The sequence below is a fragment of the Anguilla rostrata genome, chromosome 1 (genome assembly GCF_018555375.3).
Source record: "Anguilla rostrata isolate EN2019 chromosome 1, ASM1855537v3, whole genome shotgun sequence".
NCBI lineage: Eukaryota > Metazoa > Chordata > Actinopteri > Anguilliformes > Anguillidae > Anguilla > Anguilla rostrata.
This window is the reverse complement of record NC_057933.1, coordinates 13373087-13393018: the sequence shown is the minus strand read 5'-3', so window position 1 is coordinate 13393018 and position 19932 is coordinate 13373087. Positions and strand designations below refer to the sequence as shown.

The 19932-nt window shown below is 47.9% G+C and overlaps 1 protein-coding gene across 3 annotated transcripts in view; it reads left to right on the top strand.

Annotated features, from left to right (window-relative positions):
• The window catches only part of ttc7b (tetratricopeptide repeat domain 7B), a 55332-nt gene that overhangs the window by 28270 nt on the left and 7130 nt on the right, over window positions 1-19932 (top strand). Inside the window, exons 16-21 of one of the 3 annotated variants that reach the window (XM_064323210.1) lie at window positions 1551-1667; window positions 5452-5549; window positions 6856-7014; window positions 8692-8742; window positions 11346-11486; window positions 12955-13157. In XM_064323210.1, coding sequence (XP_064179280.1) covers window positions 1551-1667; window positions 5452-5549; window positions 6856-7014; window positions 8692-8742; window positions 11346-11486; window positions 12955-13157 — 769 coding nt within the window. The remainder of the gene's footprint in view (window positions 1-1550; window positions 1668-5451; window positions 5550-6855; window positions 7015-8691; window positions 8743-11345; window positions 11487-12954; window positions 13158-19932) is intronic. The other 2 variants (XM_064323193.1, XM_064323201.1) reach the window with 2 other exon arrangements.

Sequence of the window (19932 nt, the reverse complement as noted above, 5' to 3'; positions counted from 1 at the left end):
GTGAGTGTGAGGAGAGCCCTGGGGCCTCGTACCGCGCCGGGCATCGACCGCACACCCATCTCTCCTCGTACCGCGCCGGGCATCGACCGCACACTCATCTCTCCTCGGCCCGCGTTTGCAGTTTTTTAGCGGGATTTTGCGGTTTGACTCGGTCCCCGGCGCCGTCAATTAGCACGGCCGTCATCGAACCCCTGGCTTTCGCGTAAGAGTAAGCGATTGCTTCTGCTGCCTTCTGAGCCGTCTTGTTTCCTCTGTTTAAATTCCTACGTCTCTAATAGCTTTAGCCTTCCTTTCCCCTCGGGGCGCAGCAGCGCTAGCTTCTGTGCGCCTCGCTGACTTACGTAACATGAAAAAGAACAAGACCCCCCCTTCCCCCCCCCCCCTTTCTTTCCCTTTTTCACCAGCTTGATTGAGCTTTAGCATTCCCCCAGGGAGCGTGTGTGCCCACTAACGGAGGTATATTTATACACGTGTGCGAACGCGTCCGTAAGAGTGCGCAGCGCACATACGTGCTGTTCGGCGCGGAGCTCGGAAAGGGTGAAATAATAACGGCCAATCCGCATCAAAGGGACGGTGGGGGGCAGGGGGGTGGGGGGGGCCGCGCGCCCTCTCTCTGCTTCCTTCAGGGAGCCGGGGCGGAGGGAGAGGCTGTGGAAGGGTGATGGGAGTGATGTTGGCGAGCGGCGGTGCTCGGATGAATAGGTTTTCTGCGGTGTGTGTCAGCGCAGGCCAGCAGACGATGCGTAAATGGGACTTGATTTGCATCGATAGAGACTTAAATGCACTTAACCTCTGTTTCTGAAGAAAAGCAGCCCTTGCGTACGTTTTTTTCCCCTTGCCTGTGATTCTCACCGTGTGTCTGCTGCTCATCCAAACGTGCAGACTGGGTGGCTATGTAGGATAGTGGTTATAGGAGAGCTGGGCTTGTGACCCAAAGGTTCGATTCCCAGGGTGGGTAATGCCATTTTACCCTTGAGAAAGGTACTTAACCTGAATTACTTGATACTTTACCTGAATTACTTGATAAATATCAATAATGGATATTGTGTGAAAAAAAATGATAATAATAATTATTTATATATATTGTGTAAGTCAATCTGGGTAAGGGTGTTTTTAAATAGCAGTGCTGTAATGGTTTTTTCTGTTGGTGCCCATTTGGAATTATCTGTGAAGGGCCAGAAAATTGTCCTTGCCAGGTTGATGTCATCCTGCTCCATATGTGACAGCGTGGTAGAATTTCGATGGGTTAAAGTGAATTTAGGAGAATAAATCACCGTGGTTCCAAGTGTGCTGCCCGCTCAAAATCATCTTCCGTTGACAGATGAAAAAAAGCCGCGAGCTCATTAGAGTGGCAGGTTATTTATGGCCTTTTGTTAAGGTGCTTAATTGCACAGGAAAGCAGCCGGTGTGACTGCAGGAGTCTGACAGGCAGGTAACAAGCCTTTAAGGGAGCGGAGGAGGAGGAGGAGGAGGAGGAGGTGCGGAGGAGGATGAGGATGAGGTGGGGGCGAGCTCTCTGACGCCGAGCGTCTGTGTCTCTGTGTCTCCAGCCTCCTGTTCACCAAAGTGAAGCTGGAGACCCTGTGCAGGGGGCCCGAGGAGGCCCTTCTCACCTGCAAACACATGCTGCAGATCTGGAAGTCCTGCTACAACCTCACGAACCCCAGGTAGGCACGTCTGCCCTCTTCCCAGGGTGCACTGCTCCTCGTGCCCACATCTGCTGTGCGTTAATGCAAACGAGGTGAATGGACGTGAGTGGGGAGGGAATCGTCTGAGCCACACTGGCATGTGGACCCTGAACACAACCTGAAGCATGAAGGCTGATTCCCAGCCCTAGTGAAAAAGCCCTGTGTTAGTGAGTGTTGGTGTGGCTTCGTTCAGCTGGGTCACATAAGGACATCTCTCCAGGGCTCCAGTGTCATCGATCTTGTCTTAGTCATAACAGAACAAGCATGACTCTACAGAAAACTATGGCAATGACATTACCAGTGGAGGCATTCTAGGAAATGTTTTCTTGCTGCCCTAGTTAGCATTTATTAACATCAGCTATGACAGCATTACCTAGATAATTAGATACAATGTAGATGAATACATTTAAAAATAGTTTCGCCAGATGCATTCTGAAAACCATCATTTGTTTCAAGAACTGCCACTGAAATTGAAGTAATTAGATACCAATGAATACCTACCTGCATCAGTTGGCAAGCACCAAACATTATGAAGGTTACTCCTGATGGGCAGCTACAACAGGTCAGATGATAGCTTTCAGCATTATTAAACAACTCAGCTACTTAGCCAGATGAATGTGACTTTTATGTGCATGTCAACACGTTTGAATGTCTCTATCTCTCTCGTATGTCCTCGAACAGTGAAGGACAAGTGAGAGTTCCTTATTGTTGAGTTCCCTGTAGCGATGTGTCGGCAGTTTTTCGAAGCCATGCTGAGGGGAGAAAGTGTCCTTTTGGGACAGAGCCCTGCTTTACGCACAGGTGCCCTTTAGAGTCCGTGCCCCTTCGCCTGCGGCTACCGCAGCTGAGAACCACTCTGCCTCTTAATTTAATTCATCAGTCATTGGTCAGGGGTAGTTGGCCCCGCCCCCATCTTTGAACTTATATAGAGTATATGCTCTGTTCTTCCCCTCAACTTTACCAAGGGCCTGGTATTAAATGTCACAGAAGTACCCCTTCTGCCAGGATTACACGGCCTGTTAAAGTATGTATTTTAATCACTGATTTTAATCAGTGATTATTTCACTCGCAAATTATTTGAGGACTCGCAACTCGTTCCGTACCATTTTTATAAACCAGTTATGAAATATCCTTTGGACTGACCACAGAACATTTTTTTAAGTTGCTTTTTTCCAGTAATCCCGCTACAGAAGTGTGTTTTCTTAAGTCGCCGTTGAAAAGGCAGCAAAGCCCTTCAGTCCTCGGCCTCTTGTTAAATTGAGTAATGTGATTCCAGGGAGACCAATTAGAAGGCAGACTCCTCAGACGGCGCAGGATTATGCAGTTTGTACTTGAAGCGGCAGCGGAGCTGAGCTGCGGCAGCGCTCCTCTCTCCGCTGCCGGCTGCGGGCCCGCGGAAGCCCTGGGACGGGATTAAATAACGCTTCCCCTCGTTCGGATCACTCCGACTGTCCTCCTGTACTTGGGCATGTCGCCGTCTGTTCCCGCCATTCGGCTCTTATCCTCTTAGCTGTGATCACGCTTGACCCCTTGAAGCATAGATTTTTGTTTAAGTCAGTGTTCTAGAACTCCATTGCTTTCAATTACCAGTAGTGATTGTTACATCAGCATTAGGATGTTCACTTAAGATCATTCTAATCACATATTTGCGATCTTACACCTTGAAGGGTTGGTGGCTGCAGTAATATATAAGTAATAGCTATTTTGTTCCTGTCCCCCTTGCTCAATTTTGTCATTTAGCTGAATTTTTTGTGCGCTGATACTGTCATTATTTTAAAAGTTTTAAGGGTGCTGCAGTCTCATTAAAGCGCTAGCAGCCCGGCCTTTGTTGGTCCGTGGGGCTGTCGAAGGCCTTTGGGACCGAGGGGCCTGCTGCTTTGCCTGAGCAGAGACAGAGCGGCAAGGGGCCGATGCTGGCAGCTGTGCTGGCGTAGGCCTCCCCCACAGAGCTGTCCTGCACCACAGGAGAGACGCATGGGGAGCTCTGGCCAACTGGAGCCAGTCACACGAGCGTATGGAAACGGGTCGTCCTGAACACCACAGAACAAGACAGCGCTGCCATTAAAGGCTCATCATGAGCAGAACCCTTCTGTGCCGTGCTTTCCGAAGGACCCCGTTCCCTATTAGGAATGTTCACCGTGGAGCGTTCCTAACCTCTTCATTTGGTGTACTTTCAGAAATGTGTGCAAGCTGGTGAGGGTTGTCATTCTTATCGGTTCTTTTGTCTATCTCTTTTTTTAGATGATTTTGCCATGCTAATAATTATTTATTATGTGGGTTTTTTAAATTAGTTTTTAAGTAAACTATTTATGTTTCTGAGCAATTCTCAGTTTTCAGTATTCTCAGTTGATATGTGTATGTAAACAGCTGTAATTTATTTCTATATCCAGTTTTTTTGTAGCAAAAAGTGTTTTCGCATTGCAAAACATCCAATGGCTTACATGACGGATTTATAAATATCCGACCAAATTCAGTGTGGTTTCTCGTGTAAGCACTTTAACCACATTATTTATTATTTTACATTATTTATTTGCTTTGCTTAAGAGACGTGCATGGCTTGCATTTTTCACGACCCTTTTAGGCATTACTTGAGAAAGTATTTTACTGGAGAGATTCAGGTTAAGTACCTTTTGCAAGGGCACAACAGCACTGCCCCGTCAGGGATCTGGACCTGGATTCTGGTTAGAATTCAGCCAGAGCAAAGTGTGAACGTAAGGCATTTAATGAGGCATGAATGTAAGACGAGGACAGATGAAGAGCAGAACACGCGTCTTTGGAAGGCAAAATGTCTTCCTCCATTCTCCGTTATAAGGGCTTGGAGATCCTTCACCTCCTGCGGCAATTTTACTTTTTTATAAGTGCGATGTGTTCAGTTTGCTGTAACCTCTGTTAATGCAGACGGTGATGTTTCTCCGTATTACATCATCAAACGAGAATGACACTCGACAGAGGGCATAACTCATGCTCTCCCCTCTAAATGTTGTCACACCAGCCCTAAAATGAAATAATTTCTTCCTTAGCCCGAAGGAAATCCTTCCACTTTTTCTTCTGAAAGTGTTGAACTTTTTTATGTAGCTTGTTCACAGATACCCAAGATTTTAACTCCACCCCGTTCACCAGTAGCAGCAGTCGACTGTAGAGTTCCCATAGTCCACACAGTGAAGTATTTGTTAAGGATTCAAGACATGGAGCTGCTGGGTGGCTCATCCAGTTAAGGCATCATTCTATTGCAGTGGTATTCAACCTCAATCATGAGGCTATGCATGCCATGAAGAAGTAACCTGAAGTTCATGTTCAGATTGTGCTTATTGTGCTATATTGCAAACAACTACATATTTTGAGCAATATAGCAGTTGGTTTGCATATGTGACAACAGTATTTACAGCCAACAGTAAATGACTATTTATGCGTTTAATGGCGATGACACAGGATTGTATTTACTGAAGGTATTTTGAATGTGGCTTAAGAGGGTAAATAATCCCTCTAAACATGAAAAGCTCCTATTTAAAGAAAAATGACCCGCTTGTTAACATTCTGGGATTGCAAATGTGGTTGGAATGAAAAGCAGCATACCCAGGGGGTCCCCAGGAGTACCACTGTTCCAATGCATGTATGGGCCCCTCAGTCCAGACGGTGCCAGCGCTGACTGGCCAGCAGCCCCGGCGGGCTGTGGTGTCGCTCAGGGTCGGGAGGGTTTCATTGGGCCGGGACGAGTGCGTCTCATCGCCGGTGTGCGCGCGCCTGTTTGTGTTTGCGTCTGCAGCGATTCCGGGCGAGGAAGCAGCTTGCTGGACAGAGCCATCGCGGACAGGAGGCAGCTGAACACCATGACGCTCCCAGACTTCAGTGACCCAGAAACAGGTGGGCCGCACCTCGTTACCGTCCTCCCACGCTAAGGCAGAGAGAGAGAGAGAGAGAGAGAGAGAGAGAAAGAGAGAGGGAGAGAGAGAGAGAGAACCAGAGAGCGAGAGAGAGAGAGAGAACCAGAGAGAGAGAGAGGCTCACAGCTAGACGCACCCACGAGGCAAGGTTAAGGAGGAGCCGCCGCTACCGTTAGCCTTCCCATACTCTGGGATAAACGGCCCTTTCCGGCACAGTACTGGAAATAACGGGACACTGCCCGTCACTCACCCCCCCCACCCCCCACTTCAGCAGCGTGGCACCACGCCAGGGGCTTCCACATCGGCTCCTCTGCTGGGACAAACTGAAAATCATGTGCCCACCTGGCTAAGGCTAAGGAACATTCCGGAAAATGAATGCCTGCCAGTCCCGTCGTTTCCCGTCAGTCTCCAGACGGGCTGAGGCAGTGGCGACTGCATTAGTCGCCTACATTCAATTGAAAGAGAAAAAAATGAATCAGAGTGAAATGAACAAACTTGGGGCGTGTTAACAAAGGGGCGAGCGTGCTTCCTGGCAGCCGGGGTCGTAAATTACACGCGGGGGCTTCCCGCGTTATTATTTCCATTACTGGGCTGGATGCTAGCCAAGGCTTCCGTATCCTCGGTTACCATGATTTCATTAGGACAGGCGCAGAGAAACTTGTTTTCTGGAGCAAGGAGTGCAGAGCACATTGTTTAGTGTGCTTTCTTGTGTTTTAGTGTTGGAGTAGTGGTTCCCCAGTCTGTAGAGAAGTTACTTAAATTCCTCTCACTTTGTGTTTTACTGTACATTGTCAGCATTTTCAAGTATTGTTATTGCTATTGTCACTTGTGTTAAATCTCCCCATTTTTTGCTGTGGCTCATTGGAACAGTACATACCCCAGCATATACTCTCTGTTGTTCCGAAGTCTCCATTTTATACACACTTACATCTGCTACTGCCCAGCCCCACAACTTAGGAGCATCAAGTCTAGAGGACCCTAGCCTGTCAAAATAACAATATTAGCTCTGAGCTTCTACAATCACCCCCCCCAATCCCACCAGAACTGGTCACCAGCACTCCCCACGCATCTGAATATTCGTGTGGCAATGCAAGCGTCCCAGGCACCAGTCCTCACATGTTTATTATTTTTCATCTTGTGTTTTCCTTTTCTTCCCTATGTGTGGTTAGAAGTATTTCCCCCACCCTCTCTCTTCTTTTTTAAGATTTTCATTTGTTGTCTTTTTCTGTTTTTTCGTTTTTCCGTCTTCCCTCTGCCAGTGTCACTGTTTTCCTTTCTGTTTCTAGCCTCGGGCTCCTCCTCCTCCCTCTCTGGGTCCGAGCATTCCCCACACTTTTTCGCCCCTTCTCTCCAATCTCCTCCCCCTCCCAAGCCCGACCCCGCCCCGAAGCCCGGCGGCCACGCTTTCTGTGACCACGCCCCTCGTCGGCGACCCTCCTCCAGCAGTAATCCTCCTCCTCCTCCGCTGTGCTGAATCGCAGCCACGCCCCTCTGCTCTGAGCCCTGCTGTGGTTTTGCACTCACTGCTTGAGAGAGACTCTGTTGTTAAACGCCTCGCTTGATCCAGAGACTCACCAACCTTGTGCTAAACTCCCTGTGTTAAACTTATCTCTCTGGTGTTAAGCTCACCACTTTAAGGAATAAATGCACCTTAGATTCGCTGTAGAAAACCCCTTCCTTATGGTATAATACTCACTTCTCAAAGAACAAATCTCATTAACCATCTGCTGTAGAACATACGCATACGTAGCCACTAAGACTAGTTTGCATGAGATAATGTTCTGTAGGTTTTCCATTAACTTGTCTGATAGCAGAGACGCATTTTGTCAGAAGTGTGACGGGTACAACCATAGTGCAACCAGAAATACTATTACAGCCATCAGTTGTGCCCTCATGGATGTGTTCTAGCCCAGTCCGTCCATTGAGGGGTATTTAAAGCCACGTGCCTCTCGGGGTGCTGTTGGAGGGCCGGCACTGTGCCCTCGGTTTCGTAGCGCTTAATGTGTGAGAGTGGAGTCCTGTGTGTGCAGTGCTCTGCATCGTGGCCTGCTTCGGGTAGGGACCGCGCGGCGATGGCAGAACCTCATTTCGCAGCAGGGCGTCCCGTCCCCTAATGGGATTCTGTCAAAATGCCACCCAGTGAGCGATGCTGGAAGGGAGGTGACGATAAGCCCCTGATCTGCTCCACTGGCCGACTTGTGCAAGTGCAGAAAGGAAATTAAAATGTGAAAGATGGGCAAAGCTGCTTCAGATGGGCCTGGGCCCCGTCCTTCGCCTTGCGAGAACGCCCAACAAAGAACACACTGTCCCTTCACATTACCCTGGAATTAGTTATATTTAAACTATTTTTGAGCTCCACCCCCTGACTCCCCACACAGGCAGGTTTGTCAGTTAATGAGACCATTCAGGGATATTGATCACTCGCTGTACTGATTGTCTAAAATCCTGCTCTGAACCCTCTTTTTTGGCATCTGTGAATTGTGTGTGTTTACATGCGTGCATGTGCGTCTGCGTACGTGTGTGTGTGTGTGTGTGTGTGTGTGTTCATCTGTTTGTGTGTGCATGTGCGTGTGTGTATACAGTGTGCCTGGTCATTGTTCCTGTGTGCAAACCTTGCTCACTTCCTGTGGTCTAACCTCTCCACCCACAGAGAGAGAACCTCATCCCCAACTGGTCAAATGTCTCACAGCCCTGCCCCCCCTCCCCTCTTATGCGTTCATCTCCCTGTGTGATACGGTGTCCCTGTTTTCTCAGTCCAGCCATGGCGTTTTCCCCATAGGACCCCTCTCTCTCCATCTGCAGCTCCCCTGTAGATGTGGGGTTCATACAATCTAGGGTCTCTCTCCAGGGGAGAGGGTGACAGGTCTTTTAGCAGAAGTGAGACTCTTGCATGTTCATTGTGTTCAGTTGATTACTGTGTGCACTGGGTTCATGGGAGGTGAGTAATATGAGGGAAAGGGTCCCACTAGCTGTAGTAATTGGTCAGAAAAGAAAACCTGAAATAATTACTTTGTTTTTTGCTTGCTGTCTTTCTTTTCACTTTCTGTTCTTTTAAAAAAAAATAAAAAATTCAGTGATTCTTTTCTTTCCTTCTTAATTTGTTTTAATTTGTCCTTTTGAAGGCAACCCTCCAGATGCTTACTTTCATGGTTTTTACTCCATTTTTTCAGTTTGTAAGTAGCGCTTTACTTGGAGGCCCTAAAAGCCTTTCCTTTTGCCCAGTCGCTGGAAACTCCCGAAATCACATGGTCTCCTCTCCCGCCACCGAATGTGAACGCTACTGGTCTCTGTAGATGTAGCCTACCGCAGTGCGCTGAACCAGGGCTGCCGCTGCCGCCTCACCTCTCTCCTGTTTTTGTTTGTGTTTTTTGTCCCGAGGCCTTTCCTAGTGTATAATGAGAACTGAATGCACTCGACCAGCTACAGTGTTTTAATAATTGAAGAGGCAGTATCATTTCTCTAGGCCGTACACAGCGCTTTATCATTTAGGATCTGAAATCTAATTAGGAAGGAGAGTTTTTTTCTTCTCTCCCTCCCCCCCTTTTCATTTAGCAGTACATTGAGCTCAGCACGCATTAGTGGACTTGTCCTGCCAAGCAAATTTGGGTTTGGTGTGGTTTTTGGGCCGTCCGTCAGGCTCTGTCCATCAGTAACAATTGATGATATCGGGGAGGTAAGTTCCTGCCGTGTCCCTGGCCTATTTTTAGCCCCTTTGGTACGTACTACCGACAGCCAGCGTCATTTATTTTTAATCGGTGTATTCATTAACATTCACACAGGATCTGCTCGCAGGGAACAAAGGAGTGGTCATCGGTTAGATAGGGAAGTGCTAGGGAAATTCTTTTGCAGCAATGAGGATTGAGATTGGCCCAGCTGAGTAAATACTGTTCCTTTGATAAAGAGTCAGTGTGCTTTTTTATGATGCAGACTATCCCAGCTGAATGAATAGCATTTCTTTAATAAAGCATCAGTGCGCTTTTTACGACGCAGACCGGCCCAGACGAATGAATACTGTTTCTTTGATGAAGCATCAGTGTGCTTTTTTGTGTGCTGTAGTGAAGCTTCACGCCTGTGCATGTGCTGGTCATGTTCACCCTCACACAGTCAATCCCTTGCATCATTGTGCATGGTAGAAGTTTGGGGTGCTTGTTGGTTTGTTTGTTAGTGTTTGGCTTTTTTTTGTTTTGATATTTAATTATCAGCACTGGGGACTGACGATTCAGGTTCCATTGGAACCACCAGGTCGCCATTTTATCAGAGTTGTCTGTTGGTTTCTCTCACATTTATTGGTTTGTAGCTTTGTTTTGCCTGCTGAAATGTATTGATTTCCTCTGGTAATTGATTGGTTTGTTAGAAACACATTTTTAGCTCTGGAGAGGCACCGAGCTCACACTGGTTTGTTTTCAATGCATTTGGCCCCTTATTGTGCTTTGGCAGAAGACATATGACTAACTAGCTAGGGAAACACACAGGAAAATACCAATAGTGAATCGGTTCCCCAATTGGCCTTCTAGCATGTCTGTATTCTGTCCTCAGCATCAGTACCATATATAACGTAGTACTTCCCAAACATACTTGCGCTTTGTGTTGCCCTTGATATTCCTGATTCTAGGGCTTCAGTAAAGCTTTGCTGTGTAGGACAGCAGGACGGGTTTCATAGATATGCTCCATATTCCATACTCAGAAAAAAGATGAAGCTTCAGGTGAAGAAGAAACCCGGACCATATGAGACCATAAAGAACACAAGCGGTGAAATTTAACTCTTTGAAGAGTAGGTTTTTTTTTTTTTTTTTTTTGCAATGCTTTTTCTAAATTCTAAGTCAGTGTTCTAGGACTCCATTGTTTTCAGTTACCAGCAGCAATTGTTACATCAGCATTAGAATGTTCAGTTCAGAACATGTTACAAAAGGGCTGTAAACTACGATGTTGGTTAATAATGGGGCCTTTGCTGGAAAAGAAAACCAATCAGTGGAGGGGAAGTGTTGCCTTTACATACTCCATCAAATTTTTTTTAAATTTTGATTATTATTCATAATTAGTACTTAAGTTTTTTTAGGAAAAGGGAGTTCTAATTACATTTAAAGAAATGGAAGATTATGGAATTGAAGGGTATTGGGTTGGCATTGGGGTGCTCGATGTGCTTCTGAAGGACAGTTAACTCATTCCTCCCAGGACAGGAGGTGAATCCAGAGCGTTTACCAGAGTAGAGGATGGAGTGGGTGCTCGTCAGATCAGATGCAAGTTTTAATTGGGTCTGTGCTGAGCTGGATTTCCGCAACTTTGACATGCAGATAGCGACCCCACAAACTGAGCCGCATTCCCATTCGCCTAAATCCTCCTTTCAGATTTCAGCTTAAATGCGAGTAAATCTCCCGCGTGTGACTTTATCAAAAGATCTTCAGAAATACAGCTTGGATGCTTCCTTTCCCCCCCCCCACCCCCCAAATTCATCACAGTCTTTCTCTGGCACCCAGAAGCTACTCTTGATAGTATTTGAAGATAAAGAATTTTCCCTTTATCTAAAGCTCATTTGAAGTCTCAGATTAAAAAAACCAAAGCCCTCTTTTACCCAAAAGAGGGCATTGCTGCTGTAATTAAATGGCATTGTGGAACTGCAGTAAGAAGTTTAGAGCGTTCCTTTGCGGAGACCAGGTCCTCAGAGCTTTCCTGATGGAGAATGAGTTCTTCTAACTTCAGACCACGTTTTCTGTCCTACCTCCTCCACCATGAGGCTATTGACCGCTCCACCTGTTTGACCCGCTTCCGTCCCGCCCAGGTTCCGTCCACGCCACCTCCATGGCCGCCTCTCGGGTGGAGCAGGCCCTCTCTGAGGTGGCCTCCTCCCTGCAGAGCAGCGCTCCGAAACAGGGCCCCCTGCACCCCTGGATGACCCTCGCCCAGATCTGGCTCCATGCAGGTAACCAGGCGTCCCAGACGCCCACAAGAAATTATGCCCTTACAGGAACGGAATATATACTGCAATATATTGAAGTAATATATAAAGATATTGTCAACACAGTCACTCCAAAAGGAATCTGTTTTAACAAGTGTTTTTGTCTTGAGTTAAAATCTTTTTTTCTCTCAAGTAGAAAATATTAGCTTGTTTTAAGTTACTGTTTGCTTGGCAAGTGAAATTTGCCCCATTGGAAACTCTTGAAATGAGTCAACTGTCTCACCTAATTGGCAGTAGTTATGTCTTATTTTGCAAAAAAGAACTAATAGAAGTAAGATTTTAGGTCTAAATATAATACCAATATACTTGTTAAGATTGATTATTTTTTGGTTTTTGCAGTGGTGCAATACTGAATATTGGCAAATGTACAAATCATTGTCACAATATGCTGGGCTGGGCTGGGAAAATCATTATATTTTCAAAAAACTGCATATTTACAATATGTTGAGACGTACATTTCCGTAAGAGTGGGGTGGGAGGGTCGGGGGGCTGATGGCTGTGGGGGTGGAAACCTTGAATCCCCAGTGCTGAGCTAGCCAGCGGATTGCTTTTAAAGGGATCAATATGTCCTTCAGCGGAGGTTCGTGCGCATTAGCAGAGCCTCCGTCCCCGTGTCAGTTTATTTCGCAGGGATCCCTCCGATAGGCTGCTTAGCCGCCCGTGTGCCGACAGCTTTATTGAGCCAACGTTCTTATCGCCGCATTGCATAGATACTCTGGCCAATAAAACACGAGGAGAGGCGCGGGGTCACCGCCCGTGCGAGCCTCAAAGAGCCGCCGCCGCCGACCTGGCGCACCGAGGCGAGCGGGGTTACCCAGCAACCATCTCTGTGCGCAGTCTGTCACCGGTATTTAAGAAGAACGGGCTCTTTATTGTACAGTAAACAGTTTATGTAAGCGCTTCCTTCTACGCGTTCAGTACCGTACCCGACACCGGTTTCAGCCGTGTTTTCAGCCGAGCGGGTGACGAAATGAAGTCCTTAAATCAACCGTATGCATATCTTTCCTTTTCGGTTGAAACCGTTGACACACCGTTTTTTTTTCGTTTTGAACACCAGCTGCTCTTTGAGGGTTCTTTTCCTCCCACGTCATTTCACACCCCGCCAATGATGCTTTTCTTTACTGCCCTCGTGACACTTCCCTCCAGTGCCACTGCAGTTTTATTCTTATACGAGCGAAGAACGGAGACACAGAATATCTGAATCTTTTTATGGAGGTTAATGGGCAGAGTAATGCAAAGATGGAGGGGAGAAACGGTCATTTTTTTGTGTTAACTCCAGAGACAGGGATATGAATGCCGAGTGTGCACTAATCAGGCCCTTTGTGAAGATGGTCACTCAGGCTTTGAGTGGCGCGGGCTGGCCCCGCCCACGCGGCGCGGTGGGAGCCGGAGCCGTGCCCGGGTCCCGCTGACCCGCTCTTTGTCTCCGCAGCGGAAGTGTACATGGGCATGGGGAAGCCCACGGAGGCGGCGGCCTGCACGCAGGAGGCTGCCAACCTCTTCCCCATGTCCCACAACGTGCTCTTCATGAAGGGCCAGGTGGCCGAGCTGCGGGGCAACATGGACGAGGCCAAGCGCTGGTACGAGGAGGCCCTCTCCATCAGCCCCACCCACGTCAAGACCATGCAGAGACTGGTGAGTGTGCCCGCTGGCTCTCTCAGCCCTTAAGAAGCTCAGCTTCCTGTACGTCGTGTGTAATAACACAGTGTGCGATTTGGAAACCCAGCCTCGTGGAATTCTGAGAAGATCTACCAGGGTTGGGAGCCTGGTGTACATATGATGTTTTTAAGGCAGGTTTGTTTGCTCATGTCTACTCGACTGTGAATGGGCAGATGATCAGCTTGAGTCTCTCCTGTGGTAACGTCTTGTGTTTATGTTCCTCATGGAAATGTGTGAAGATCAGCCTGGCTTGGGAGCTGGGGGTGCGTATGACGTATCTATGGCGGGTTTGTTCGCTCATGTCCGCTCGCCTAAGGACGAGCAGCGAAGGATGACCAGGCCGTGATGACGATGCTGATGACCCGTCATGAGCATAGGAGAGAAACCAGGAGGAGATGTCAGCATTAGGCCGTTCAGAGGCCCAGAGAGCACGGGCACTAATATCAGTCCTCCACGCTCTTAATGTGTGCATCTAATTCACTGTCTCAAAAGTAAACAGAGATTTTCCAAACGAGCGGGACGCCTAATTAGCTCGGAGGCTTTCTTCTGTCTTTGTTGAGGGATCGCTTCTGATTAGACAGAGCTGCAATTACTAAGCACAGCCCTCAGTCTCCAGTTCTCTCTTCGCTAGAACACGCTTCTTTCACAGCAACGATCGAGCAAAGGCGACTCTTAATACTGTCCAGTCAGCATGGGAGGATTTTTTCTTATTAAATGTAAATTTGAAAAATAATATTAAACGATATATAATATAATATTATCGATATAATGCTTTCCAGCAGTGAAGTCAAAGCACTTTGCCAGAAGAATAAAAGAGAAAAGGCACGATAAGAGAAGAAGCTCTTGTAGATCATTTTGTGGCTTGGTGGTCTGGTTGTTGTTAATGCCGAGCTCTCTGAGCCAGTGGCGCTAGATTGATAGCTGGATAGTCGCATATGGGACCGTGTGAGAGACGAGAGGTGGTTTCCTCCTCCCCCTGTGATGAATAATCGGAATTGTAAAAGCCGTATTCCCGTCTCCCCTGGGAAGACGCTCCTTTCATACGCACGGTAAACAGAGAAGCAAAATATATAAATGTCTATTAGTGTCACAGTTACGCCATCGCTACCAGGGAAATTTAAGCTTTTTTTGTATGAGCAATTCAATTCCTGAAACAAATAATGCAACAGGCTGAAACCGAATTTAACTCAGTTTACCGCTATGTTCTCTAATGATCTGTATATTTGACTGGCATGGATGAGTACATATTTTATCTGTAGGCTGATTTGATTTGTGAGAATATAGTTGTACTTCGTGTTTGACATTGTATGCTGGATATAATTGTACATTGTTAGGACATTTGACTTGACTTTAAGGCAATTAATCTGCAAATGCTTACAAAATTCATATGGTAATACCTTGAAGGTACAAAGATCACTTATGGAGTGTCTGGTCTAACGAAAGGGGTCAGAAAAGTTAGAGACATTATCAAAAGAGTTATGCCTTGAAGCTTAAGCAATTATGCCTCTATTATCACCAATGTCAAAAGATGAGCCCTAAGCGGAAATAGTCCTACTTCCCATTGGTCAAAAGCGAACAAAATTAGACAAAGAGTGGTGTTCTTTCACTGCTGCTAAAGAATACAATGGAGGGAAGTCAGGCGCTTTTGGCAGAAAGTGAAACCTGAACAAGATCTGCTACCCTTGGACTCTTTCGTGAACAGTTAGATGACACGTCATTCGGTCCACTGATACTGTAGAAAATATGTCATGACTATATACATGACTAATGATATCTTTTTATTATGGTTCTTTTATCAGTGGTCTATAACTTCAGGGTTGTACCTACAAAAAAGTTTGAATGGCCACTGTAATTTACATAATGATTCCAGTTAATCATTTGCCTTGTTTATCTTGACTTGGACTGTTGTAGGCAGCCCATGCTAAAAGTAGATGGGGTTTTCGGTTGGGTACGAAATGAGTCTTATTCCTGGGGAAGATCCCGTTTGTGTTCTAAGATAGTAAGTGTGCCGGTATTTGCAGCAACTAGGCTAAATTTGTAACATAGCTTTCACCCTCTGACGGAGTTCCGCAGTTGCTCTGTTTTGCTGGGGTCTGATGTCCCACTGGGAACACGAGTTTCCCAGGGAGGGTATTCCGGGACTTTAAACAGACGTGACGTTCCAGCGCGCTGCTTTGTCGCGTGGAAAGGATATCTCCGTGTTTCCCATCTCTGAAGGCCTGTTTGTGGCCTTGCTGGAAATGCTCTGCTTATTGGCTCCACAGGGTTACTGTTAGAAGCGAGCCGTTGGATCCCGGCTCATGAAAGATGCCCCTTGTCTGCGGTATCTCTGTGAGTAGGGTGCTCTGGTGCTGGTCTGATTGGCAGAGAAACATTCTCCAGGCTCCTGGACTGGACTTTATTTAATCATCTGGAGGTTCTGTTATTTGCATCAGGACTCCCCCCGATGAATTCATTTTATGATGTCCCATTTCATTGGTCCCTCTCTGGCTGGATCAGGGGTGCCAGACTCCAGTCCTGGAGGACCGCAGCGCCTGCTGGTTTTTGGTGTTTCACAAGTGATTCATTTACGTCTGTGATTGGCCCACACACCTTGTTCTCAAGGCCTTAGTTGGCTGCTGATTGAAAGGAAAGCTCAAATACCTGCAGGCACTGTGACCCTCCAGGACTGGAGTTTTTCACCCCTGGGCTAAATTGTTGGCCTCTGTCAAAACCTCAAACCCAGAGAAGTTTCCGGAAGCCGCTCTCGGCGATGTGCTGAGTCAACTGGCCAAATGTGCGCCCGGATATCAGGGTCGAAGGTGAAAGGACCCGTGACACACGCACACTACAGCACTGTGGCAGCCGCCGTCTCTGTCCCTCAACACGCGGGTTAGCGTTGGCGTGAACAGGGTTCTTAAGACCGCAGCTCCGCCAGCTCACCAGCCCTGGCAGGGTTTTCGCGCGTGTTTCAGAGATTACGAGGGTCTCTGAAACCGCCGCCCGTGAGAGCGGGAGAGGGAGTGATTCAGCCTCTGTGAAAGCACTTGTCGATAATTTCTTTCTTGCTGAAGGACCCCGGGTCCTGGGGCAGGCCGCTCTGAGGCTGCGGTGTTTGTCACGTCGGATCAGCCGAGCGAAAAAACGCGCTCTCTCTCAGCTAGCCAAACGCTGTCGGAGAGGCTCTGAAAAATACATAGGCTTATGCATTTCAAAGAACAGCGCGAGCCTCAGCTATTCACTTTGAAGGGGTGCTGAAGTGTTGTGGGAAGGGGTATCAAAGCCAAGTGCATGCTGGGATTGCTATACGCGGGGAATTCTTGCGCCGGGGGGGCATGGCGGAGGCTTTGTTGGGCTCTGTGCGTATGACATACATTGTATGTGAGGGGGAAGAGCAGGACCCGCTTATTTCTATTGCAGAAGAACGCTCACCGTTTGAAGGCGGGACGCGCAGGCAGCGTGTGCGTACGCTTCGCGTATTGCTGCTGACATGTTATTTGAGTCGGTGACATCACGCGGCTTTCTCCCATGACCTTTTCCGCATTGGCAGGCAAAGAGAGGGCCTGTATTTACGTCTGTTGGGCTTTGCTCCTGGGGTAGCGGCTATGACTACAGACAGTTAAGACCGGTTCAGTTTATTCTCCGAGACCATGCGCTCCCTGAGGCCCCGGCTTCTGTGCCTTCGGTATAAATGGGAGACAAAAAATGGACCCTCCGTCATTTCTGTACAAGACGCTCCCTGTGAGAACAGCTGCCTGCGTGCGTTCACAAATGCTGTGTCCATGGGCTCGGGTCCATTACTCTCAAACTGGATTACTGCTCTCTACGCAGAGCCACTATTCTTATTGACACTGAAACATCCCATATGCTGGCTTCTATGCAGATAACATTCCATTTGCATTAGGTTCGGAAGGTCTAAGCCCTGGCTTTATACGTGAAGCTGCACTTTCATGTGTATGTGTGTCTGTTTTCCTTCTTCGTGTGTGTGTGTGTGTGTGTGTGTGTGTGCACCTGCATGTGTGTGCCTGTGCCTGTGTGTGTGTGTGTGTGTGTGTGTGTGTGTGTGTGTGTGTGTGTGTGTGTGTGTGTGTGTGTGCCTGCATGTGTGTGTCCTGTGCCTGTGTGTGTGTGTGTGTGTGCCTGTGTGTGTGAGTTTGTGTGTGTGTGTCTGTGCCTGTGCGTGTGTGAGAGTTTGTGTGTGTGTCTGTGCCTGTGTGTGTGTGTGTGTGCACCTGCATGTGTGTGTGCCTGTGCCTGTGTGTGTGTGTGTGTGTGTGCACCTGCATGTGTGTGTGTGTGTGTGTGTGTGTGTGTGTGTGTGTGTTTGCGAGTGACTGAATGTAAGGTCCAGGCTGCAGCTGCTATCATGGTGAGGCCAAAGATTTTGCTCCAGTACACACTGTATCATCGACAGTTTTTAGAGCGTAAACCCTGATACGCAATTAAGGGGCGCTTAATTATTCATTAGCTCCTCTTGCTGATAGACCAGAAAATGCGAGCGAGTTATTCTCCTCTCGGAGAAACCGGAGAGCGAGCGCGCGAGTGTGTGAGGGGAAGAAAGGCTGCCTCCCAGCTGCTGTGAAGTGTGTTCCTAATAAAACATTCATGAGGTGCCATTCCGGCTCCCCCTCGCGCAGTCGCGGCTGACTCCATCAGATGAAATGTGTGAGAGGTGTCAAGCGGGCCAGCGCGGGCCTCCTTTTGTCTCTGTGTGATTGCTCATTCTCTGCAAGCTGCAGTGGGAGAGGATGTAATGACTGCTGAAGCCTGTCAGCCCCCTCGCCACCCCCCCACATACACACGCATATGCACACACACGCACACGCTCTCTCTCACACACCGACATACGCACATACACATACGCACAGACTCTCTCACACACACACACACACTCACTCACACGTACACATACGCACACATACACAAGCTTACACATATGCGCACACACACACACACATACGCATACACACACAAATTCTCTCACTCACACACACACACACACACACACACACACACCCATCCTCTCTGTATCCCCATAGACAGCTCCTGCTTGGCTCCTGATGGCCTGTGCTGTTGATCGAAGGCCAGCGGCTGTGTGCTGGAGACAGCAGAGCCCAGGTACCTGTGTGCCTGAGGTTACCAGGTGCACTGTTTCACACTGTTTTAGGCACCACAGATACGTCCCGTCACGGTTTGAGGGGTGCTGGGCCTTCACACAGAAGGTTTCTGTCTGTATTGGATAGAAAGGCTGTAATGATGTTGCTACTGTGGGGAGGATTCACTGTTCTCTATGAAAGCTTTGGTTGCCTGAGCTACTGTGTATTTATTATCTATGTTGCGGGGCGACATAGCTCAGGAGGTAAGACCGATTGTCTGGCAGTCGGAGGGTTGCCGGTTCAAATCCCGCCCTGGGCATGTCGAAGTGTCCTTGAGCAAGACACCTAACCCCTAACTGCTCTGGCGAATGAGAGGCATCAATTGTAAAGCGCTTTGGATAAAAGCGCTATATAAATGCAGTCCATTTACCATTTACCATATTATCTGAGTGTGTATTTCGGGAGGACTGTCTCAGAGTGAGTGTTGTGGCAGGGGTCCCTGCACAGTCCCACACTGGAATAAATTACAGGACTGGAAGCTTATCTATATCAGGCCATGCAGCATCAAACCGACAGCCCAGAAGGACAGTGAGTAACCTTCGCACACTTTCCCCCCGCTGAACACAGGCGGAGCCTCGGCTTGAGTGACAGCGCTGAGCCCCGCCCTTAGTAGAGCTGCTCGTTAGTGGGAGCAGATTAAGTAACAGGGAAAAGCGCCTGGAGACCATCTCTAAGGCGGGATTTACAGGAGCTGCTGGTTTCCTCTGTCACCTCCCGGCCCCTCCCACCTGCCTCTTCCCCGGTCATAGTCCATTTTGCACAACTATTCTGCCTTGTCAGGAAGCAGGTTTCCGGAAAGTTCCCCCCGACTGGCCGAGCGTGTCCTCTTTTGCACTCTTTGGCAAAGCCACGGGGGCACAGCTCGGATGCTTGGGCTGAAGGTTCTGAGGTGCAGTCCTCAAAAATTTATGGCGTTAAAGTAAAAGCATTTGGGCTGCTGGACCGAAAAATTGGGCCTTTGTTTCAGAAAACACATTGTGTGCTTGTAACTACACACTGACTCTCTGTCTCCCTGTCTCTCACACACACACACACAGGTACGTGTGTTTGTGTGTGTGTGTGTGTGAGCGAGACAAAGAGCGCAAGCTGCTCTGTTCTCAGGATAAATCGCAAATGTGATTTATATTTTCCACCTTATCCAGCCAACACTTTCAAGTGTCCAAGCAATAGCACAGTCTCCACAGTGAAAGACACTGGCCCCTGACTGTGAGCTGTATGTGCAGGTATGTGGCATTTGGGACATAAACACTACATGCCTTTTATAGCGGTTGTGTTTGCCTCCATGTCATGTTATATTCAATATCTCCCGCTGCCTTCGGACGGACGCTCATGTTGAACTGTAATATTGCTGTTCCCATTTTCTCTTTATGGAAAGTGGAGTCCTGGAAAACACAGAGCCATGAATTATTGACTGTCTCTAACCTTTTCACATGTGCCCTGTGGAGTTCTTTTGTGGGCTAAAACGCTTACATAATCACCCTTTTCTCTGATCGAGAGGGCGGATGCATGGCCTGATTACACACACACACACACACACACAATCACACACATACACAAACACACATATACGAGTACAAACACAAGCATACACACGTACGCACACACATTATGTACTA